We start from the raw sequence: 18,136 nt of genomic DNA on the forward strand, positions 1-18,136 counted from the left end.
TAAAGGGTATCCATATATATATATATATATATAAAATATTACAGATTTTGCACATCTAAACTGCATAGAATTCTTTCTTTTTTTAGTCTCTGTTGCGGCTACTCGTGTGCGTCCGATGCAACTCAAGCGAATATATTTTATTGGGGGTCAAAAAGGAGCAGCTGTTAAACGGTGGATGAACAGATCTAATTTCCTATACACACACACACACACACACACACACACACACACACACACACACACACACACACACACACACTCCTATGTACATATACGCTGGATCAATTGAACACATACAAGTACCCCGGAAATGCACCGAGTGGAAAAAGTTGGACGGAAAACGAGGCCAAAGGTGTGGAGACGGTTTTCCAGTGAGATTGTGTGATCCGATTGTCTGGTGGAGCGAACCCAGGCCCGAGAGGCCCAGCTCGTCCCAAACAAGGAAGCTTCAAAGACAACAACAACAACAACAAACACCACTGAGCAGGCGGTACAAAAAGGAAACGTGACATCGTCTGAGATTAACACAGACCTTTGGTAATGCATAGTTCTTTCCTGAATGACCCTCAGCTACCAACCCCCCCCCCCCCGCCGCCGCTCGCTCTGAAATAATAAAGAGCAGCGTAGTCACCAGCTCAGACAGATCTCCTTCTCTCTGGTTGCAGCGGGAGCCGTTTCGGCTGCTTTGGTGTCTGAACCACAGAGATACAACAGAGTGAAGCAGCCCCCCCCCCCCCCCCCCCCCCCCTTGACACCCCTCCCCCCACCCCACACCCCGCCCACCGTCCGCTCCCTCAGGGCAGGAAGGGCTCGTCCTCGTCCTCGTCGGGGTTGGGCCCGGGGTCGCTCAGGCACCTGGTCAGCTTCTGCTCCTCTCTGCCCCCCCCCCTCGGCCTCATGGTCAGGCCCCGGTCCTCCTCCTCCTCCTCCTCCTCGTGCCGCCTCCGCCGCTGCTGCTGCTGCTGCTGCTGGCTGCCGCTCGCTCCGATCTCGTCCATCAGGTTGACGGAGTCGGGGGACTGGGGGGAGGCCAGGTCCACCTGGATGGTCGGCACGCGCTCCTGCTTCGTGCTGTAGGTCTGTGGGTCTGCAACGCGAGAGTCGGCTTCAGCAAAGGGTTTCAAAAGGAAACGCGATCCAATACTTATCCGTCATTGCGTCGGCGTGCAGGGGCGTGTGATGCACAAGGGGGGGAGGGTGGAGGGTGGGGGGAGGGTGGAGGGTGGGGGGCGGGGGGAGGGGGGAGGGTAAGGGGTTCAAGGAAATGCACGACATTGGGAGGCTGCAAGACCTTTCCAAATACGTCACGACACAACGGAGAACAAGGAGCCACGATGTCTGAATGAGTCATCAACACAACCCCCCCCCCCCCCCCTCCCGTTATTGATGGTCGATGGATGAACGTCAACGAGCAACACGTCCGACGCATGCACGTTAGGGGGGCGCTGCCGAAGGGAACCCTCTGTCTCTCTCTCTCTCTCCGCTCGCTACGTACCTGGAGAGCTTTGGTCTCCTTTCTGCTGCCGTGCGGGTTTGAAATCAGTGTCTGTGCCTAAAAATGAAACCACACACTGGTTTTACATGCCGGGCCGCCGCGTGCATGTGAAGTGCATGTGAAGCAGCGGTGCTTTGTCATGTGTTTATTGTATCTAAAGTCTCGTCACAGTGACCCCCCCCCCCCCACCTCCCGGAGTCTCGCGCGGTGCCTTTAAGCGAGGCGCTCACCTGAGGCCAGCCGGGCTCTGCACATGGTCGGCGAGTCGGGCGGAGCAGCGGGCAACGTCAGGTAGTTGTTCATGTGGATTATCTGGGAACACAGAGGGAGGTCGTTGGTTCAAACACACACACACACACACACACACACACACACACAACACAAAGGGGTCGGGAGGTCACCAGTCATCGATGTCTCAGGAGGGACCTTGAGTGTACAAATGGACACTCAATTTACATGAATCTATTCGTTATGTGAAGTTCGTGGAAGGGCCGCTCAACCGTGCGAATGAATCGGCCTTTAATTAGAGGGGATTGGAACACAAATCATCATCATTGCTGCTGTTCCAGTGCAAATGAATGACTGTTCTTTTTTTGGTGTGTTCTCTACTCTACAACTACTTTGGTCCTGCTGCTTAATCCGGTGTAAAACAATGCTGCGGAATAACAAAAATGTCTCCTTCGGCTCGACACCCCTCGGGACCTCCGATGCTCGTACCTTCTTCTCCAGCTCAATGATCTTCTGCTTCTTGATGATGAAGTCACTGAAGCCCTCCTCGTACGGGTCGGCCACCAGAGTGTGTCTGTTGTAGGAGCGCAGCTGAGAGAGAGAAGACGCAGTCGTTTTTTAAAGAGGACAACCTGACGATCAACAAATGCAAGTTCGAAAGCACATGAAGGAGGGAAGCTTTTTGTTCCTCTCACAGATGTGAAGAAGTTATGATGACATTGGATTTGTGTCCTTAACTCGGCTCGTGATGACCACCAAGCAAAATCTATTCCGAGTGCTCCTCTGTGTCGCTACGGATCGACGTCTGTGTCCGTCAACGTCCGAGCGAAGCTACTGATTGGATTTCAAACTCTGATCAATGCGCTGCACTGCGGCCTGGCGCCACTTTGTGGATCAGCGCAAATCAACATGAGCGGCGACGCGGCCCTCTACTCTTTGGCATCGTTACCCTCTGTCGCGTCCGCTGCAGGTTGCTCCTGAGGATGGTCCTGATCTCCTCCTCTCGGCCTTTGGGCAGCTGGGGCAGAGCCCTCTGGACGGGCTTGGCGGCAGCCGGCTTCTTGGGCTGGATGTTCCTTGGGGAAAAGAAAAAAAAGACGGCGCTTGGCGCTACTTGATTCTGCAGATGGGGAAACGAATGAATGAGTTCTGAGGGATGATGACAAAGACTCCCGAGCGTCACGGCATGCCGGAGGAGGCTAATAGAAGCTACAACACAACTGGAACCCGGCAGAGCTCGACGAAGAATTATTAATTATTAATATTACGTTGGCATTTTTTTAAAAGCCGAACAAATGAGCACTTCATTGAGAAACGTTTTATCGAATCAGTGCACGAAAGACATTTGCTTCTTCTTAAACATTTAAAATGGGATCATTTTTACACCACCTGCAAATGAATAATAACGTTGCTCTTCTGGATGTTAATTCAGTCACTATTTGCTGACAATATTGCTAAATCATCTTCAAAAAGGAGACGACATGTCAGAATCCTGTTCAATACCTCCGCTGCCCCCAAGTGGCCGAAACAAGGTAAGGCCTTAAACTGGGGACACTTTGGGTGTTTGACCGCAGGAAACCGAATGAGAGTAAAATCCTACTCACTGCATGGAAACTGTGGAGGGCAGAGCCGATGGCGGCTTGACGCCCCCCCCGCTCTCCACCAGCTCGATGGCCTGCTTCATCTCCATCTTGTGGTAGAAGGCGATGAGCTGGGGCTCCCGGCCGCGTTCGTCGGCTATCAGGCACTTCTTCACGTACTTCTTGTTGAAGCGGTTCAGTCTGGAAGGAGCAGATGAGTGAGGGAGGACAAAGGGACAGAGGGGAGGGACGGGAGAGCTTTGACACAGCCCGCGAGACTGTGTCTTCTCACAAAGGTAAAATTAAATAAAAGGCTGAATAGGCCGGGAATAACAATGGGTAGATTTACAAGAAGTATGGAAAATACAAAAGCCTTTGTTACAATTTCTCTCAGTGAAATACGTTTTCTTTTAAAATCATCCCCGATGACCACAAACGATGGGACTGTAAAGCTCATACTTGTCCTTCCAGTGATGGTGTCCATAGTGTCCACAAATGTCCTCGATTCCAGTTAGTAGGTGATCAAGGAACTGGGGATATAAAATGAGGAGAAAAAAAAAAAAAAAAGGGAGTTATACTTTTAATTCGACCTTCTGCTTTCTCTGTGGAGGATTTTAATACGTTTCTACATTGCACCTCGCCGCGTGTCTCAGTACGTACGTGATTTAAAGCCAGCGAGTTGGTCAAACACCTTTTGTTACTTTGATGTGCAAATCAACAGTGCTGCTGTAGTTACAGCAGAATACCGAGCCGGTGAAGACGAGCTGCGAGAGGACGAGGTCGCTATGGCAACGAGTCATCAAGCACGAGGCACGGCATTTACTGCTGCTCTTCGGCTCGGACTGCGTTGGATTTCTACTCGTACGTGAAAATGTCACAGAACGTCATGATCCACATATACACCAGTTGCGATTGACACGTCCTTAAAAGCAACAGAGCCATTAATGTCCCCATAGAAGCAGATTGCAAGGACCTTGCTGCCTCTTTTTTTGTCCCCGGTGCCTCACCGGGTCACTTCCTGTATCACGTGTGTTTCCCAGTAGAAACACACAGCCTCTCTGCTTGCCTTACTGTGCAAAGCCCCAAGGGAAGAACTGAAGAACACAGTGTGTGTGTGTGTGTGTGTGTGTGCGCGCTTATCTGAGCTGTATTAATAGCCTTCAAACACTCTTGGTGGTGACTCATTAATGTGTTTACATTTTCCATTTAGCTGACGCATTTACCCAAAGCGACTTACAATAGGTCTCTTCTTCAAGAAAGCTAAACTACAAAGTGCTATGAGTGCCAACGGGTCCAGGTGGAGTCGGTGGAGGCGTGTTTTTAGCTCTCTGCTGGCCTGACGTCACTGGAGAGCTCATCCCACCATCTTGGACCCAGGACATCAAACAGTGGGGAAGTGCTCAATTGTCTGTGAGGCGGCAACAAGCCGATCGCTGCAGAGCCGAGGGGGCGGGCGGCGACGTCAGGTTTGCACGGTGCACGTCCCGCGGGACAGGACGACGCAAGAGATGAAGTACCAGCACACGGCCAGAAGGTGGAACCGGTGATCCAGAAACGGGCCTCAATAGGACTTTGAAAGCCTCAAACACCCACAAGGCTCCCCTTCACATTCACGTTTGAAATTTCACTCATCAGCTGCACACCAAAAGGCCGTGGCTTTTTAATATGCATGACGCAGGAGGTCACCGGGCCTCTGACGGGGGGGGGGGGGGGGGGGAGGGGGGGGGCGAGGAGCGGCTGTGGGTGAAAGGACTCACCTGGGTGTGGATTTCCTCATTAATCGTCCGCTTGGCCTCCTGTTTCTTCTTCACTGCCAGCAGCTCCACGAGGGGCTTGATGGTCATGCCCTGCAAGAGGGACAACAAAGCCGTATTCATTATTCACGACGTCAACTCAAAGAGAGAAACGAGCGCTTATCGCTGACTCTGAAAGGTTTGCGAGAATGGAGTCAGAAGGTCCAAAGCTGGCGTGGGCCGTGTTTTCATCTTTACGTGTCAGATTAGAAAAAAGGAACTGTCACACCTTCTTTCTTTCAGTTACCAAACGTTTCAAACGGTGGTTAACAAACAGATGAGGTGCTTTTTGCAAGAACGCGGCCGGTCTCTCACAACTTTAGTGTCGACATCTGAACCGACTCCTTCGCGTGGTTAAGAGTGGTTAAAGAGTCGAGAGAGAAGCAGAGAAATGACTTGAGGAGAAAGCAAATGTTGATGCAAGAGTGATGCAATCACAATGAAATGATGATAATGGGATCGTAAACAAACACTACTTTAGTTGTGCGAGTTGTACTTTAACTTTGATTTTAGGAAGCTGAAAAACAAACCTGCGTTCATCGCTTTACCAGGAAGAGTCTTCTGCTCAGTTTTCAACGAGATTATGAAAACTATGTCTGTGTGTGTGTGTGTGTGTGCGCCTGTCTGCACCTACAATTATGCCTCTTAAAGAGATTAGGCCGACCATCTGGTCGACTCTAGTGGCTGACAGAGGAGTCCTGCTCTTTTACGTTACCCGGTCATGTGACATCATGCATGCAAAGGAACCTCGTCACTATTTCACTTCATCCACAATAAATCTAACAAAACCCATTTAAAAAAAACGACTCTTTGAGGGATTACAAATATGATGAAGATCTTTGATTTCTTCCAAATAAAATACAATCCCAGCCTTGTTGTATTTTTAGATGACTCCACATTGCGGCAGAACATGACGTCTCTTCGCCCCACCCCCCCACCCCCCCTCCATCAGGCTGCCAGTGTTGAATCCAGCAGCATAAATAAAACATGTTTTTGAACTAGACAACATGTCTTTGGTTTTTTTTAAGCTGCCTCCATTCTGGGTGCAAACTGCATCAGAGAATGTTCCTACGCTCTCACTAAGGGACTAGTTTATCTCGCAGGACGGGGCGGATTAAAAAGGCATGAGGTCACTGCCTCTCGTCTCCATCTCGCCTTCGTACGCTATGTTTATGTGGACTTATGTCCCTACAAAAAAAAAACCTTCGTGTGGTCCTTCTGCACGAGTCTTGGATTAGATGCAGGGCCTCCTTTAAAAAAGGAGAACCTGAGATCTAATTTCCCCAAACCAGCTGGAGCCGCTCGATGCAACGTTTAAATTGAGAATCCCTCTGATGTGAACACCCGAGCACGACCAGAAAGAATTCTCTACGTCTAATAGTTGCAAATAAAAATGGGGGATGGATTGGTGTGAATTCAAACTGTGATCTAAAGTGATATCAAACGAGAAAATGAGTTTTATTGCAAACTGGTGACAGAAGATGGAAAAAAAACGATTTGGCTTCAAGCTAAAACCACGTGAAAGCAACCCTCGTCCCTCGCCCCCCCGGCTCTCACCTGAACGAAGACCGTGAAGAAGATGACAGTGATGATGGCCGTGAGGAACATCTCTCTCATGGGAAAGAGCTTCTTCTCAAGCAGGAAGCCGAGGGAGAAGGCGATGGCGCCTCGCAGGCCGCCGTAGGCCACGATGAACTGGTCCTTGGTCGTCAGCTTGACGATGCGGAACTTGTTGATCACGAAGGTCAGACCAACCACACCTGAGGGGGTGAAATGCAGTGAAAATGTGAGGTTTCACTTGGATTTCTAGACTTCTTACCGCAAAAGCAAAGGCCTTAAAACCATCCGAATGGCTCGTTGACAGATCCATCAGCAGCTCTGTTCTCATGCGAGTCACGCAGCCATGATCACCGAGGGCTTCATGTTGTTCCCTACGACATGAAGCCTGAGGATGAAACACCAGCAGGGGGGTCATGTGACAGCCTGAATAGAACCCGCCGGCGTCTGTGTGATGAAACGCAGTTCCCCTTCTCCGAGCAGACGGACTTTTTGTGTAAATGACTTCTACCCTCAAAGTGCACTTTTGAGACACGTTGATACAAAAAGGAACTTGTGACGGTTTCATTTTAACCCCCCGCCGATGACGGATGCGTTCAATTAGCAGCCCTTCGAGATGAATGCACATCAGTAAGTTCTCTCCCCCCCGCACTCTTAAGTGCTTTCTCGCCCCACATGTTTCCTGGGGAACATCTGGACCGTGGTTCTTCCTGCCTGACATCCACCGATCGTTATTCGCTGTAATCGCATTAGTATTGCTTCCCCCCCCCGTTGCCGCTTTCGTCAACATGTTGCTCCGCCATTTCGTTATTTGTTTGCCGACGTGACGCTGCAGGAACAGATTATGAAGCACTCCGGGGAAAATGTTTAAATTTGACATCTTGGGACGACGCTGAATTAAAGAGGTGTCCACAAAAGCCGCTACATCGATTTGAAGAATCAGCGGGTCTGACCTATGACCCGCGACACCAGGCACAAGACGACGGTGACGGTGACGAAGATCCAGTTCCAGCAGTGAGGTCCGTCCACCGTGGCCACGCCCAGGAAGATGAAGATGAGCGTCTCGCTGACGCTGCTCCACATCTTCAGGAAGTACTTGATGGTGGTGTGGGACTTGTGGGAGATGTTGGCCTCCACGTAGGGCCGCATCACCGCTCCACAAGCGATTAACCTGGATGAAAATAAGCTGATGTTAGTCAAATGATACACATACCTGTATGTTTATATATATATATATAAAACATCTGATCTCATGGATTGCATGAGTCCATGTGTTGTAAATGGTCTGTCATCCCACATGAAACGTGGTTGAACAATGAAGTAGACTTTAGAAAAGGTTTTGGTTTTCCTCTCCATGAAGATTTCTCTCACTTCTCCATTGCATTCTGGTGTCATGCAATGTTTCCAGGTCCCATGAGCCTCAGCAGCTTCTCGCCCTTCACTCACATTCCACTTCCTCCTCTTTGTCAATATTGGTTCGGGCTTTTGAGGCTTGAGTGATTCTAACCAGTCAGCTGTTTTGCCTTAATTTCCCCACAAATACAAATCTATTTTTTTACATAACAGGGACAAGGACACAGCCAGAGACTCTGGAAGAGATCGTCCTTGACGCTGCACATCTTTGGGGCCCTGACACTCAGTAAATCATCTCCTCCGGTCTGCAACATCAATTACTTCCAGCAACGTAACCAGAAAATAGATTGAAAAATACCAGAGGAGCGGATGAGAAACGAGAAGGCCGGGATGCCAATAAATAAACTCTCGGCTTCGCTGATGTTTGATGGGACGAATCAACTAAACTACTGGTTATAGTGGGTGCAATCTGCAAATTTTCATAAGTGAGAGAAGGTGACTCAAATATGTTATTAAAAAGGTTGTGCTATAGCATCTCATCACTGAGGGAAGATCCACATATTAAAACAGCTGCAGGATTCCACTAAACCTGGAACACTAGATACTAAACTTCTAAATGAGGAACCTGTAAAAAAAAAAAAAGCAGCTCATACACTAGACCAAGACACCAGAACTGGTTGTGAGACGAGCCACGGTTCTAACAGGCTGAAAGCATGCGCTACATATAGGAAATAAAGTCATTAGTAAAAGATACATGAGGTGAACACAGCTGGGTAATTTTTGAAGAAAATGATTAACCTTACCATATGAATATAGAAGAATAGATTCAAGTGGTGTTAACATGATGCTCGAGTTGTACAGAAATAAGACATGGATTATACACAGTACATTCTGAAAAAGTGCAATTCTCTCTAAGTTTTACTAATAATGAATAAAAACCACCCCGCCCCAAACTTACGCCATGATGCCAGAGAGGTGGAACATCTCAGCTGACAGGTAGGCCATGTAGCTGTACACGAAGACAAAAAGGGGCTCTATGACACGTACGTGGGAGGTAAAGCGCGAGGTGAAGGCGGCCAGGAACCCATAGATCGCTCCCACTAGAACGCCCCCCAACGCAACCACCAGGAAGGAGATGACTCCCAGGACACCGTCCAATATCGTCACCGTGCCAGCACCTGAATACTCCTCAAACAGGTGGTATAACACCTGGGAGAAGGGGAGCGTGAATGCACAAGATTAGCAACAGAGTGACAGGAAGTTGAAAGAGTTCTCAGAGCTCTAATTCTATAATCTAATGCCAGACAGGATAATCATGCTTCAAAAACGAGTAGGCCTCACCATCTCCTACGACACAGACACAGACGCCCTGTCCGATTGTGCATTGAACCTGAAGCTGTTGACATTCTGAGATGAAGTATGAAGGGTGTGGTTCTAAGAAGAAATAAGTCAGTACTAAGAAGCTGAGTTTTTAGCTGCTTTCCAGACTGCTTTGCAAATGACTTGCTCCCGAGAAGGAGATTATATTAATGATCCTACGAGCTCCAGACAATGGTTCACCTCTCTGTCATGTGTGCTCCTACTCGTTAAAGTCCACCCTACTAGAGAAACAATGAGCAGACAAAAGCAGGCTCAGCAAAAGTCCTCCGCTGGTCCCTCACCACAGTGACGGCGTCGTTCAGCAGCGATTCCCCGAACACCAGGATGTGCAGCAGCTCGTTGATGTGGATCTCTTCGAACACGGCCAGCACGGCGACCGGATCCACGGCCGAGATGATGGAGGCGAACAGCAGGCAGGGCAGGAGCCCCAGCATGTGCAGGTCGGTCGGGTTGAACGGGTCGGCCGGGTCGGCCGGCTGGATCTGGCACACGGCGTACAGCAGACCCCCCACGAAGAAGGCGTTCCACAGGGTCCCCACCACGGCGAACATCAGGATGGTGCCCAGGTTCTCCATGAAGGGGCGGATGGGCAGGAAGTAGCCGGCATCCAGGATGATGGGCGGCAGCAGGCAGAGGAAGAACGACTGGGAGTCCAGCACCGGGGGGACCTTCTCCCCGGCCAGTTTGATGAACCCCCCCACGAGCAGACCCACCACGATCAACAGGCAGCTCTCGGGCACAATGCTGGAGAGGCGAGGAATCAGGTGGAACCCTGTGGAAACGGATCGAAAAGAATAAAGAATAAGATATATGCAGCGTGTGAGTGTGTGTGTGTGTGTGTGTGTAACTGGAGTTCTTCCCGACGCTTCTTTGGAAACCGACAATTTGCCACCCGAAGGGCAATAAGAGCTGTGACATTCCACACTGGCACAATCCCGCCATCGGGGACTTTTGCAGGTAAGAGGAGGCGGTTCTGCTGCAAGCCTCGAATATGTCAAAGCTTGTTTTTGGTTCTTACGGGTCTACAAAGAAAAAACGTGCTAAAGAACTGATGTGCTCAGCGTGTGCTTTAAATATAAATACGTTGGAATCTACACCCCTGAATGCGTATAGTTTGGGTTACAGGAGAAGGGTACTGGTGGAGTCACTGGTGTGACACGTAGCCAACGCGACGGTCCCGGGAAGGAGAAAAATGTAAATAATATGCAAAACATTTATAGCAGAAAAGGTCGCACGTGACAAGTAGAGCCTGCCAAGAGCCGACATCCTTCAACTCCTGTTTGTCTTCACGTGCCGATCTAATTCAGGGCGAGGCCCGCGTGAATGAAATAACCTTTTGCAATGACGCGCTACTCCTTGAGGCTGCTCGGGTCACATGACCCAGCACACGACGCTCCGTGGGGAAACCCTCCAGATGGCCGATGCCTGCACGAGCAGCAACGCTTACTGCCTTTGACGTTTAACTAAAGCTTCTGGGCTTTAAAGCACGGGAAACTAGGACTACAAATAGCCTTCCATCTCGACACACACACACACACAGTAAGTAAAGAGGCCTTGGCGTGCATCCCATAGTTCGCTATATATACTGTACATTACACGCGGACACGTCATATTCCAGCTGGCACTGTATCAGTTAACCTCACGCTGCATTTACACTCGCGCCCACACACACACACACCAACAGAAATACGAGCAGAGTAAGGCTACATGCCCACACACGGGCTAAACAATCTCATAGGGGCGAAGAATGACGATAGTGACACTGTCACTGTTCGTCCACTCTGCCCCAAAACCTAAAGATCAGAGACGCGCGTTAGACTATCGATGAGCACCACAGCTGCAAGAGTTAAAGCCCAGGAGCCCCGGGGTGCGTTCCCTCAGTGAGACCAGAGGGGCGGGTCATACACGGGCTCGCTGCAGTTTGCTCACATGTGCACAAGGGGGACGGCGGAGCGGCTGATTCACCTCCTGACAGATTACATTGTTTTTATTTATTTATTTATTGGATGGTGTAATTCAAAACGTGAGCCAATTTGATCATAAAAACTAGGATGGCTGCAGTTTTTTTAATTTTTATAACAAAGTTCACATTGGGTCACCACGTCGACGTCATTTGATTTAACCGTCAAGCTTTTATAACCACGGGCCGTTTGATCGTTGCGTCCAAAAATTCTTAACTGATCCGATTAGATTATAGATCACGTAGATTATTACGTACGGTAATAATAGTAAAAATGCAGTCTCGGTGGGAGTGAAAGGATAAAGACTTGGGAGTGGGAAGTGGAGACGCTGCAGACATCCCAAAGGCCGACCCAGACGTTTTAACGAGAGCTTCACGTCTCCTTTTCTAGGGGCGGCTAGCTAGTACTTTTGCTTCTTCCAACTTCAGACCTTTCTTATTGCGTTTTTCAACTCAATTCATTCCTCTGTGAGAAGCAAAGCCATCGGAGGCCCGGAGGAGGAGGGAGCGTTCGTACACGAGTACGGCTTCAGCCCACAAGCGCATTCCTGTGGATTGTGCAGCTGTAACCCTGCAGCTCTGAGGAAAGACGTTAAGTTGTGTAAGGAGACCCGATTTGACCACAGCGAGATGTCACAGACTGAGCGAACGTCTCTCGCCGGAAAAAGAGGAACCGCGCACAACTCCACAGAGGCCGAGCAGCCGGGGTGGGTTGACAGAGATGTATTGTGTGATAGCGGCTCGGGAAAAAAAACGTTCACGGCTCCCGCGTGGCGAGCAGGGTGTTTATTCCACACCTATGTCGAGGCCATCCACGGCGCATTTAAGGCTTTCTGAAGAAAGCGTCATTCCTCCTACTATAGAGGCTTCCGGAAATCAAAGCTCAATAAGCCCCATAAATGAGCACACGATGTCCACAACATCTCAACTACCTTTGGACGGCTACATCATTAATAAGCTGCGGCTGAGACTGCAGCGCTAATTAGTCCCTGCTAGAATGGAACAGATTAGTCACACAAAGTATGCTCATGTTTCATGTCATTCATTCAGTATTTGATTTTCTTCTTTTTTAACCCATGCATGCAGACATGAGCCATCTTCACAAGGGAAATACAGCAGTAACACTTCATTTATGTACATGCACATGTTGGCGATGCTGAAGACCTTCTGCAGTTAGCCTCGTCTTGAGTGTTAGACATCCACGTTCGCCTTTTGAAAGCTGAGCGGGACGTTGTTTGCTCGCATGCAACGCATACTACAAGGAGTTCGGAGAGGGAAAAGTGCAATTAGAGAGCATTTCGTCTCCCAGCCACACCTTCATGGGCCTTCTTATCTGTATTGCTCAGAAAACACGTTACACGTGTTTGCAAAGGGTTTGAACTGTTAGTCACGGGGAGAATAAACATCCTTTGGAATCAGCTGAAAAGAAAGAGCCACTGCTGAAACCAACTAAAGTGCAAGAAGACAACAAATTACCAATATTATCCAAGAACCGATAGGGCGTCAAGGAATGTGTCAGATAAAGCCGATGAAGAAATGACTTTAAACTCTTTAAAAGTAAAAAAAAAAGAATAAGTGGAGGGGGAGGAAGCTGGTAGGGTATTATTAGAGGCAATGGAGTCCCGTGAGTCTTTGTGTCAAGTGTCCTTCTACATGACTCTAACTTATGAAACAAAGCCAGGGGACCTTTGGCTCCACAAATCATAATCCACAAATAGGCCACACCGAGGTGGAAAATCATCACCATTCCATCGTATGCTCTGTTGGAGAGTTTCAAATGAAACTCAGAATCATACGGAATGATCCGTATCAGAGCAATGTCGAACAACTCAAGATTTCAAGACCAGTCGTGAATCAGTCACAGCGTGAGAGGTTAAACCTTTTTGTGAAATAGTGGTATTTCGGTCTCACGCTCACCTCAACATAAGCTGTGGAATAAACCCCAGCTGCTCACAGAAGAACAGCCGCAAACCCTCTGAAAATGGCCCCCGAGACGCAATCCACCCAACAAATACTTTAATAAAAAACAAGGACAGTAGACCCCTCGAGGGACGAGCCAGCGCACTCGGCACTGGGTCCAAGAACGACTCGTTCTACATGGGTGCGAATCCTCCTGTAAACCTGTAAAGGCCTAGAAGCTCAGCGGAGGAGGACCCGACGTGTGGCGACAGTTCACACATTCTTATCATTGCCGCGCCGCGGGTCCAATTACGGCCTCCGGTGCGCGCCGGCGAAGAGCCGCGAGGAGATAAGCGCCGCGAACTTCAAAAAGAATCAATAACGCAACGTTGTCAAGACAACAAGTGGGAGGGAGGTAGGTGAAAGGGAGAGAAAACCCCCTGTGTGGAAGGATTTCTCTGCAGGGGTCTGGAACTGTGAGGCGCTGCGTCCCCCGGGCCTCGACCCGCCAGCAGAGGGTCGCGTCCCGTTGCCAGGTGACTAATTGTAACGCCGTTTGGCAACCATACGCGGAACACAAGAAGGTCAACGTACACGTTCATGTCAGAGCGACGCAGGCCTCGTCCCTGACAACCGCAACAAGAAAAACAAAAAATGGGCGCATTTGTGAGTCATTGTTTGACTGTTTTAACGCAGATCTGTGTGCTCGCAGAGTTTGAGCGATTAATAAGTAATGAGGGCCTGCTGCGGCCGCTGGTGTATTTCAGTGTGATCCCTGACGTCACATCTACACAACAATAGCTGCTGTCGTGGGCAAGACGGGTCACGTGGTCGTGGTTCCAGGCAACGGAAATGTTTGATCCTCACAATAACTCACCAGCACATCTTACACCGAGACAACTGGACGCAGTGGAACTGGTAAATGTCTTCTCGTGGGAATGTGTAGGTCGTTAACGAACAGCAAATCGTCGGCTTTCATGGGAAGCACAAAAGTATCTCAGAAGGAGACAGAAAGGGGCCCCCGGTCCCGCCCCGTGAAACAGATAAACGGCGCGTCCACTAAACCACTAGTGGCTGGAACGTCCTTGGCCAATGGGGACAAGGCAGGGACGCGATGATTGCTGTCTGCAACCATGTGACGGAGGACCATTGAATCCAATCAATATCGATCACCGCTTCAGGGAGGTATTGACGTTAATTGAATTGAGTACGAGACATTTTCCTAAAATTAAGGGCACGTAGTTTTTTTTTTTTTTTTTTTCTTTCTTCTGTGCCAAGAGATGAATAACACATTCGAGATAATATGTTATTAGCTGCTGACACATTTACTCAAGCTAGTTATCATCAACTTCTTACTGGCGATAAAACAAGCCTTTGAGGAAGGGCCAGCTCACTTAGTGAACCATTTACGTTAAACAAACAAGCTCAACAAATGCAGCCGGCCGAAACCAGCGCTAATCAAAGATGGTCTGTCTCAGAGGAGGAAACCTTTGTGCGGTTTACAGATCCAACAACACACTGTGAAAAAAGTGTCACGTTGCAGTTCTTTAGGTGTAACAATGAACCGGGTGAATGAGCAAAAATGAATGAAAAAGGTCAACTATTATTATAACAACTGACAGAAGTCTTCGTAAAACAGAGATGTAAAAAAAAAAAAAAGAGAGAAATGTCACAGGAAAGGTCAAGAAGCCACAGGATTTAACAACTGATCTGCCATCTGCATAAAAGAAGAAAAAAAAAGGTAAAAATAAAATGAAGCAGATGTAATTCAGAAAAAATAAAGACTAGACACAAACAAGATGGACAGAACCACTAACCAATCAGTGTCAAATAGCATCCCATAAAAACAGCTCAATACATAAAAAACAACGCGTGTCATCACAGTCTCGTAAGACAGCAATGTTCAACCCTGAAGGATCATCCCTCATGTTCAATGACAACATGTGACACATCGTACCAGATGAACTTAACAAAGAAACTCTCAGTCCACACGTTCAAAATCTGCACCCATCTGCGAGGGACTTCTCTCCTGACGTCACTACAGCCTGAATGAACGTAATCTGTCATGTTACAACATCGGTCTTCTTGGGCACTTCTACTCATTATTTCAGTCAGGTTGTCCTGTATACCTATAATTAAAAATAACACTGATGATAATGAAGCACGTTTTACCGGTTACCAACCCGAAGGTCAACGCAACCTGTTGGACAGTGGATCACCTCACGGTGACTGTATTCAGGTCTCTCGTGCTCGTTAAGCCTTTAAGTCAGAAGTTGACAAATCAGCGTTATTCACGAGTGGTTCTGGTCTGTCGCGTACAGGAGACAAAACACGAGATGACTCAGAAACATTAGGATCTCCCGTTTATTAGGATCAGGGCGTGTTCTTAGAAAGCGCATCCCCATGGTTGTGACTATCTCGTTCACTGGGTAGCAACCAATTAAGAAAATAATTTAAAGAAGTTAAGTATCACCATGTAAACGGGGGGGGCGGGGGTTGCTAAAGAGATCCACCGGACCGCTTCATATATGCCTTTAGGTTTGGGGCGATAAAGCACCAGACGATGCGTCGCGGCTGAGCAATGCGGCAGCAAACCCACGGCCCACTTTCTGTCATCGCGGGATAATCAGAGGCTTTAAGGTCACTGCGGTCAGCGCACGCCCGTTACTTATCCGCCTTGCCTTGACATGCCGCACCTCCATCATTCCTCTTAACGCCCCCCCCCCCACAATGTCCTTGAGCTGCGACCTGAGAGGAGAGCCAGTTGGTCCCTCTCTTGCCAGTCCCCCCCCCCACCCCCACTTAAGAGACGCCGGGCCTCTCGCCCAGACCAGCCAGGCAGCATCCTCCGTGGCTACCGGCCGGTCGGTGCTCAGTCTCTGATGTCACAGGCAACAAACAAGCTGCCGGGCCTCTTTGTGGGGGGGGGGGGGGGGGGTGCATACAATGCAGTGCTTTGTGGAAAAGCACAATGCGGGGGAGGCCTCTGTGACTGGACAATATAGTGGGAAACGGGAATAAGACATAAGAGGAAAAAGTAGGAGGGGAGAAAAGAGCGAGGAGCCGTGAAGCAAACGAAGTTTCCCCGGCTCGAACGTTTGCCAAATAGTTGCTGCCCGACGTGCCGCCGCACCGAGGTGCTTAGTCATCGCCTCGTATCAAGGAGCAGCCAAGGACGCAGCACAACCCCCCCCCCCCCCCCCCCCCCCCAGGACTCCTCACGCAGGGTGACGGATGTGCGGAGTAAACCCAGCGTGACCCGCAGCATAGGTTCTCCAGCCAGATTCAGCTGTTCTGGTCCGACTTGCTGAGTCAGCGTGCCCGAGTGACACCCTTCATTGTCGCGCACAATGCGAAGCGGCAGGCTGGACTGGTGGCCAGAGATTATCTTGTATCTGCAAAGTGATAAGGTGGAGGGGACAGGGGGGGGTGGGGGGGGAGAGAAACCGGATCTTCTTCCTGCCAACCATTGTAAACAACAATACAGATGTGGACTTACAGGTTCCACCTCTGATGAACTCATCTTCTCTTAAATGTGCGATTTGGATTATCCTTTTTTTTTACATGCATCTGAACGCACACCTGTGTCACACCCGGGGACCGAGCGAGCTATTTCCTGGATAAGAAAAAGACCCCCCACAACCACCACCACCACCACAGAGAGACAACCTGACATCCGCACGACACTCACCGAGCTTCATCAGCGAGGCCAGCAGCACCCACAGCGCGATCTCGAAGGGGACGTGTATGTGGTGGTACTCGAGGCTGAGCACCGGGAAAGCCTTTTTGCTGTAGTTCTGCCGCTCCTCCGGCACGGCGCGCTCCTCCGAGCATTCCCGGTGGCCGACCTCCGGAGAGCTGGACGCCCCCCCCAGCGGGACCACGGTGCACCCGAGCAGCACCAGCGCGAGCAGCAGGAGCAGCCCCCGCTCAGGTAGACTCGGGCCGGTCCCGGAAGACATGGCGCCCGGGTTTCGGGGAAAGAGATAATTAAAAAAAGTCAGCTCGTGAGTTCTAGGAAGTTGAAACGCGACTCCGTGATGTCCGCGTCCGTTGGGTTGTTTTCCCTGAGACTCAACGCGTTCGGTTCGAACCGGACGCCCCGGTTCGTCGGTTGACGTTAGCTAGCTCGACTGACTGCGTCGTTTTCCCGCGGCCAGGTGAAACCGTCGCGGCCGTGTCGGGAGGCGTGGGAGGGGCGGGGGGTAAGGAGGAGTTTCCCCCCCCCCCCCCCGCACACACACACACACACACACACCTCTTCCTTTTAATAGAAACTATACTGGCGGAAAAGAACACACACACTCACACACACACTGACTCGGGCGGCTATTGGCGGCGGTGAAAGGCGTCGGCGATGCTGGAGGCGAGCGAGACCCGGCGGCGGCTGACCTTGAAGAGAAGCCCCGCCGCCGCCCCGGCGCATCTTGCCCGAACTCCAGAGCCGCTGTGTCCTCCCCCCCCCCCCCCCACCACCATGAAAGAACCAGAAGACCGTGGTTTGGTCGAGAGCTGAGACCAGAGGGAGGGTAATAATGTCGCAGGGGGGGGGGGGGGGACCTGTGCTGCGGCCCCTGCTCCAGGTGGATGCTGAGGAGGGCCAGCAGGACGGCTGCTCCTCTCCGACGATGGTGTTTAGCTTCACGCAACCTTCAAAACGCACTCGCTTTCGCGGAGGGTTGGTGGGTGGGAGGAGGAGGAGGAGAAGGAGGAGGATGAGGAGACGACTGAATAGTGACACCTAAAGGAATGGAGGCTCAAGTTGTCTCCCGAAGAAGACGCATTAAAACATCCCCATGACTGCTGAAACTCGAGGCTACAGCTCGCGCTCGTTTTTTTTTTCTTTCACAGGGAGGTCAAAGGTCAGGGTCAATTACACCGCAGCCCGGAC

General features: G+C 50.1%; 1 protein-coding gene across 2 annotated transcripts; it reads right to left on the reverse strand.

The window, feature by feature from the left end:
- Nucleotides 1-781: 781 nt before the first annotated feature.
- slc9a1a (solute carrier family 9 member A1a) lies at nt 782-17,627 on the reverse strand. 2 transcript variants are annotated; one of them, XM_037454366.2, is made up of 13 exons: nt 16,937-17,627; nt 9,668-10,158; nt 8,965-9,215; nt 7,607-7,824; nt 6,654-6,856; nt 5,061-5,150; nt 3,763-3,833; nt 3,328-3,504; nt 2,673-2,799; nt 2,213-2,314; nt 1,726-1,807; nt 1,496-1,552; nt 782-1,087 (listed from the first exon to the last, which is right to left on the reverse strand). In XM_037454366.2, exons 1-13 carry the CDS (start codon nt 17,205-17,207, stop codon nt 795-797), a joined length of 2,433 nt encoding a protein of 810 aa, XP_037310263.2. In that variant the 5' UTR covers nt 17,208-17,627; the 3' UTR covers nt 782-794. The 2 variants fall into 2 exon arrangements, with proteins under 2 accessions (XP_037310263.2, XP_037310264.2); XM_037454367.2 differs by lacking the exon at nt 1,496-1,552.
- Nucleotides 17,628-18,136: the final 509 nt, after the last annotated feature.

This window comes from Pungitius pungitius, chromosome 11 (assembly GCF_949316345.1).
Source record: "Pungitius pungitius chromosome 11, fPunPun2.1, whole genome shotgun sequence".
Taxonomy (NCBI): Eukaryota; Metazoa; Chordata; class Actinopteri; order Perciformes; family Gasterosteidae; genus Pungitius; species Pungitius pungitius.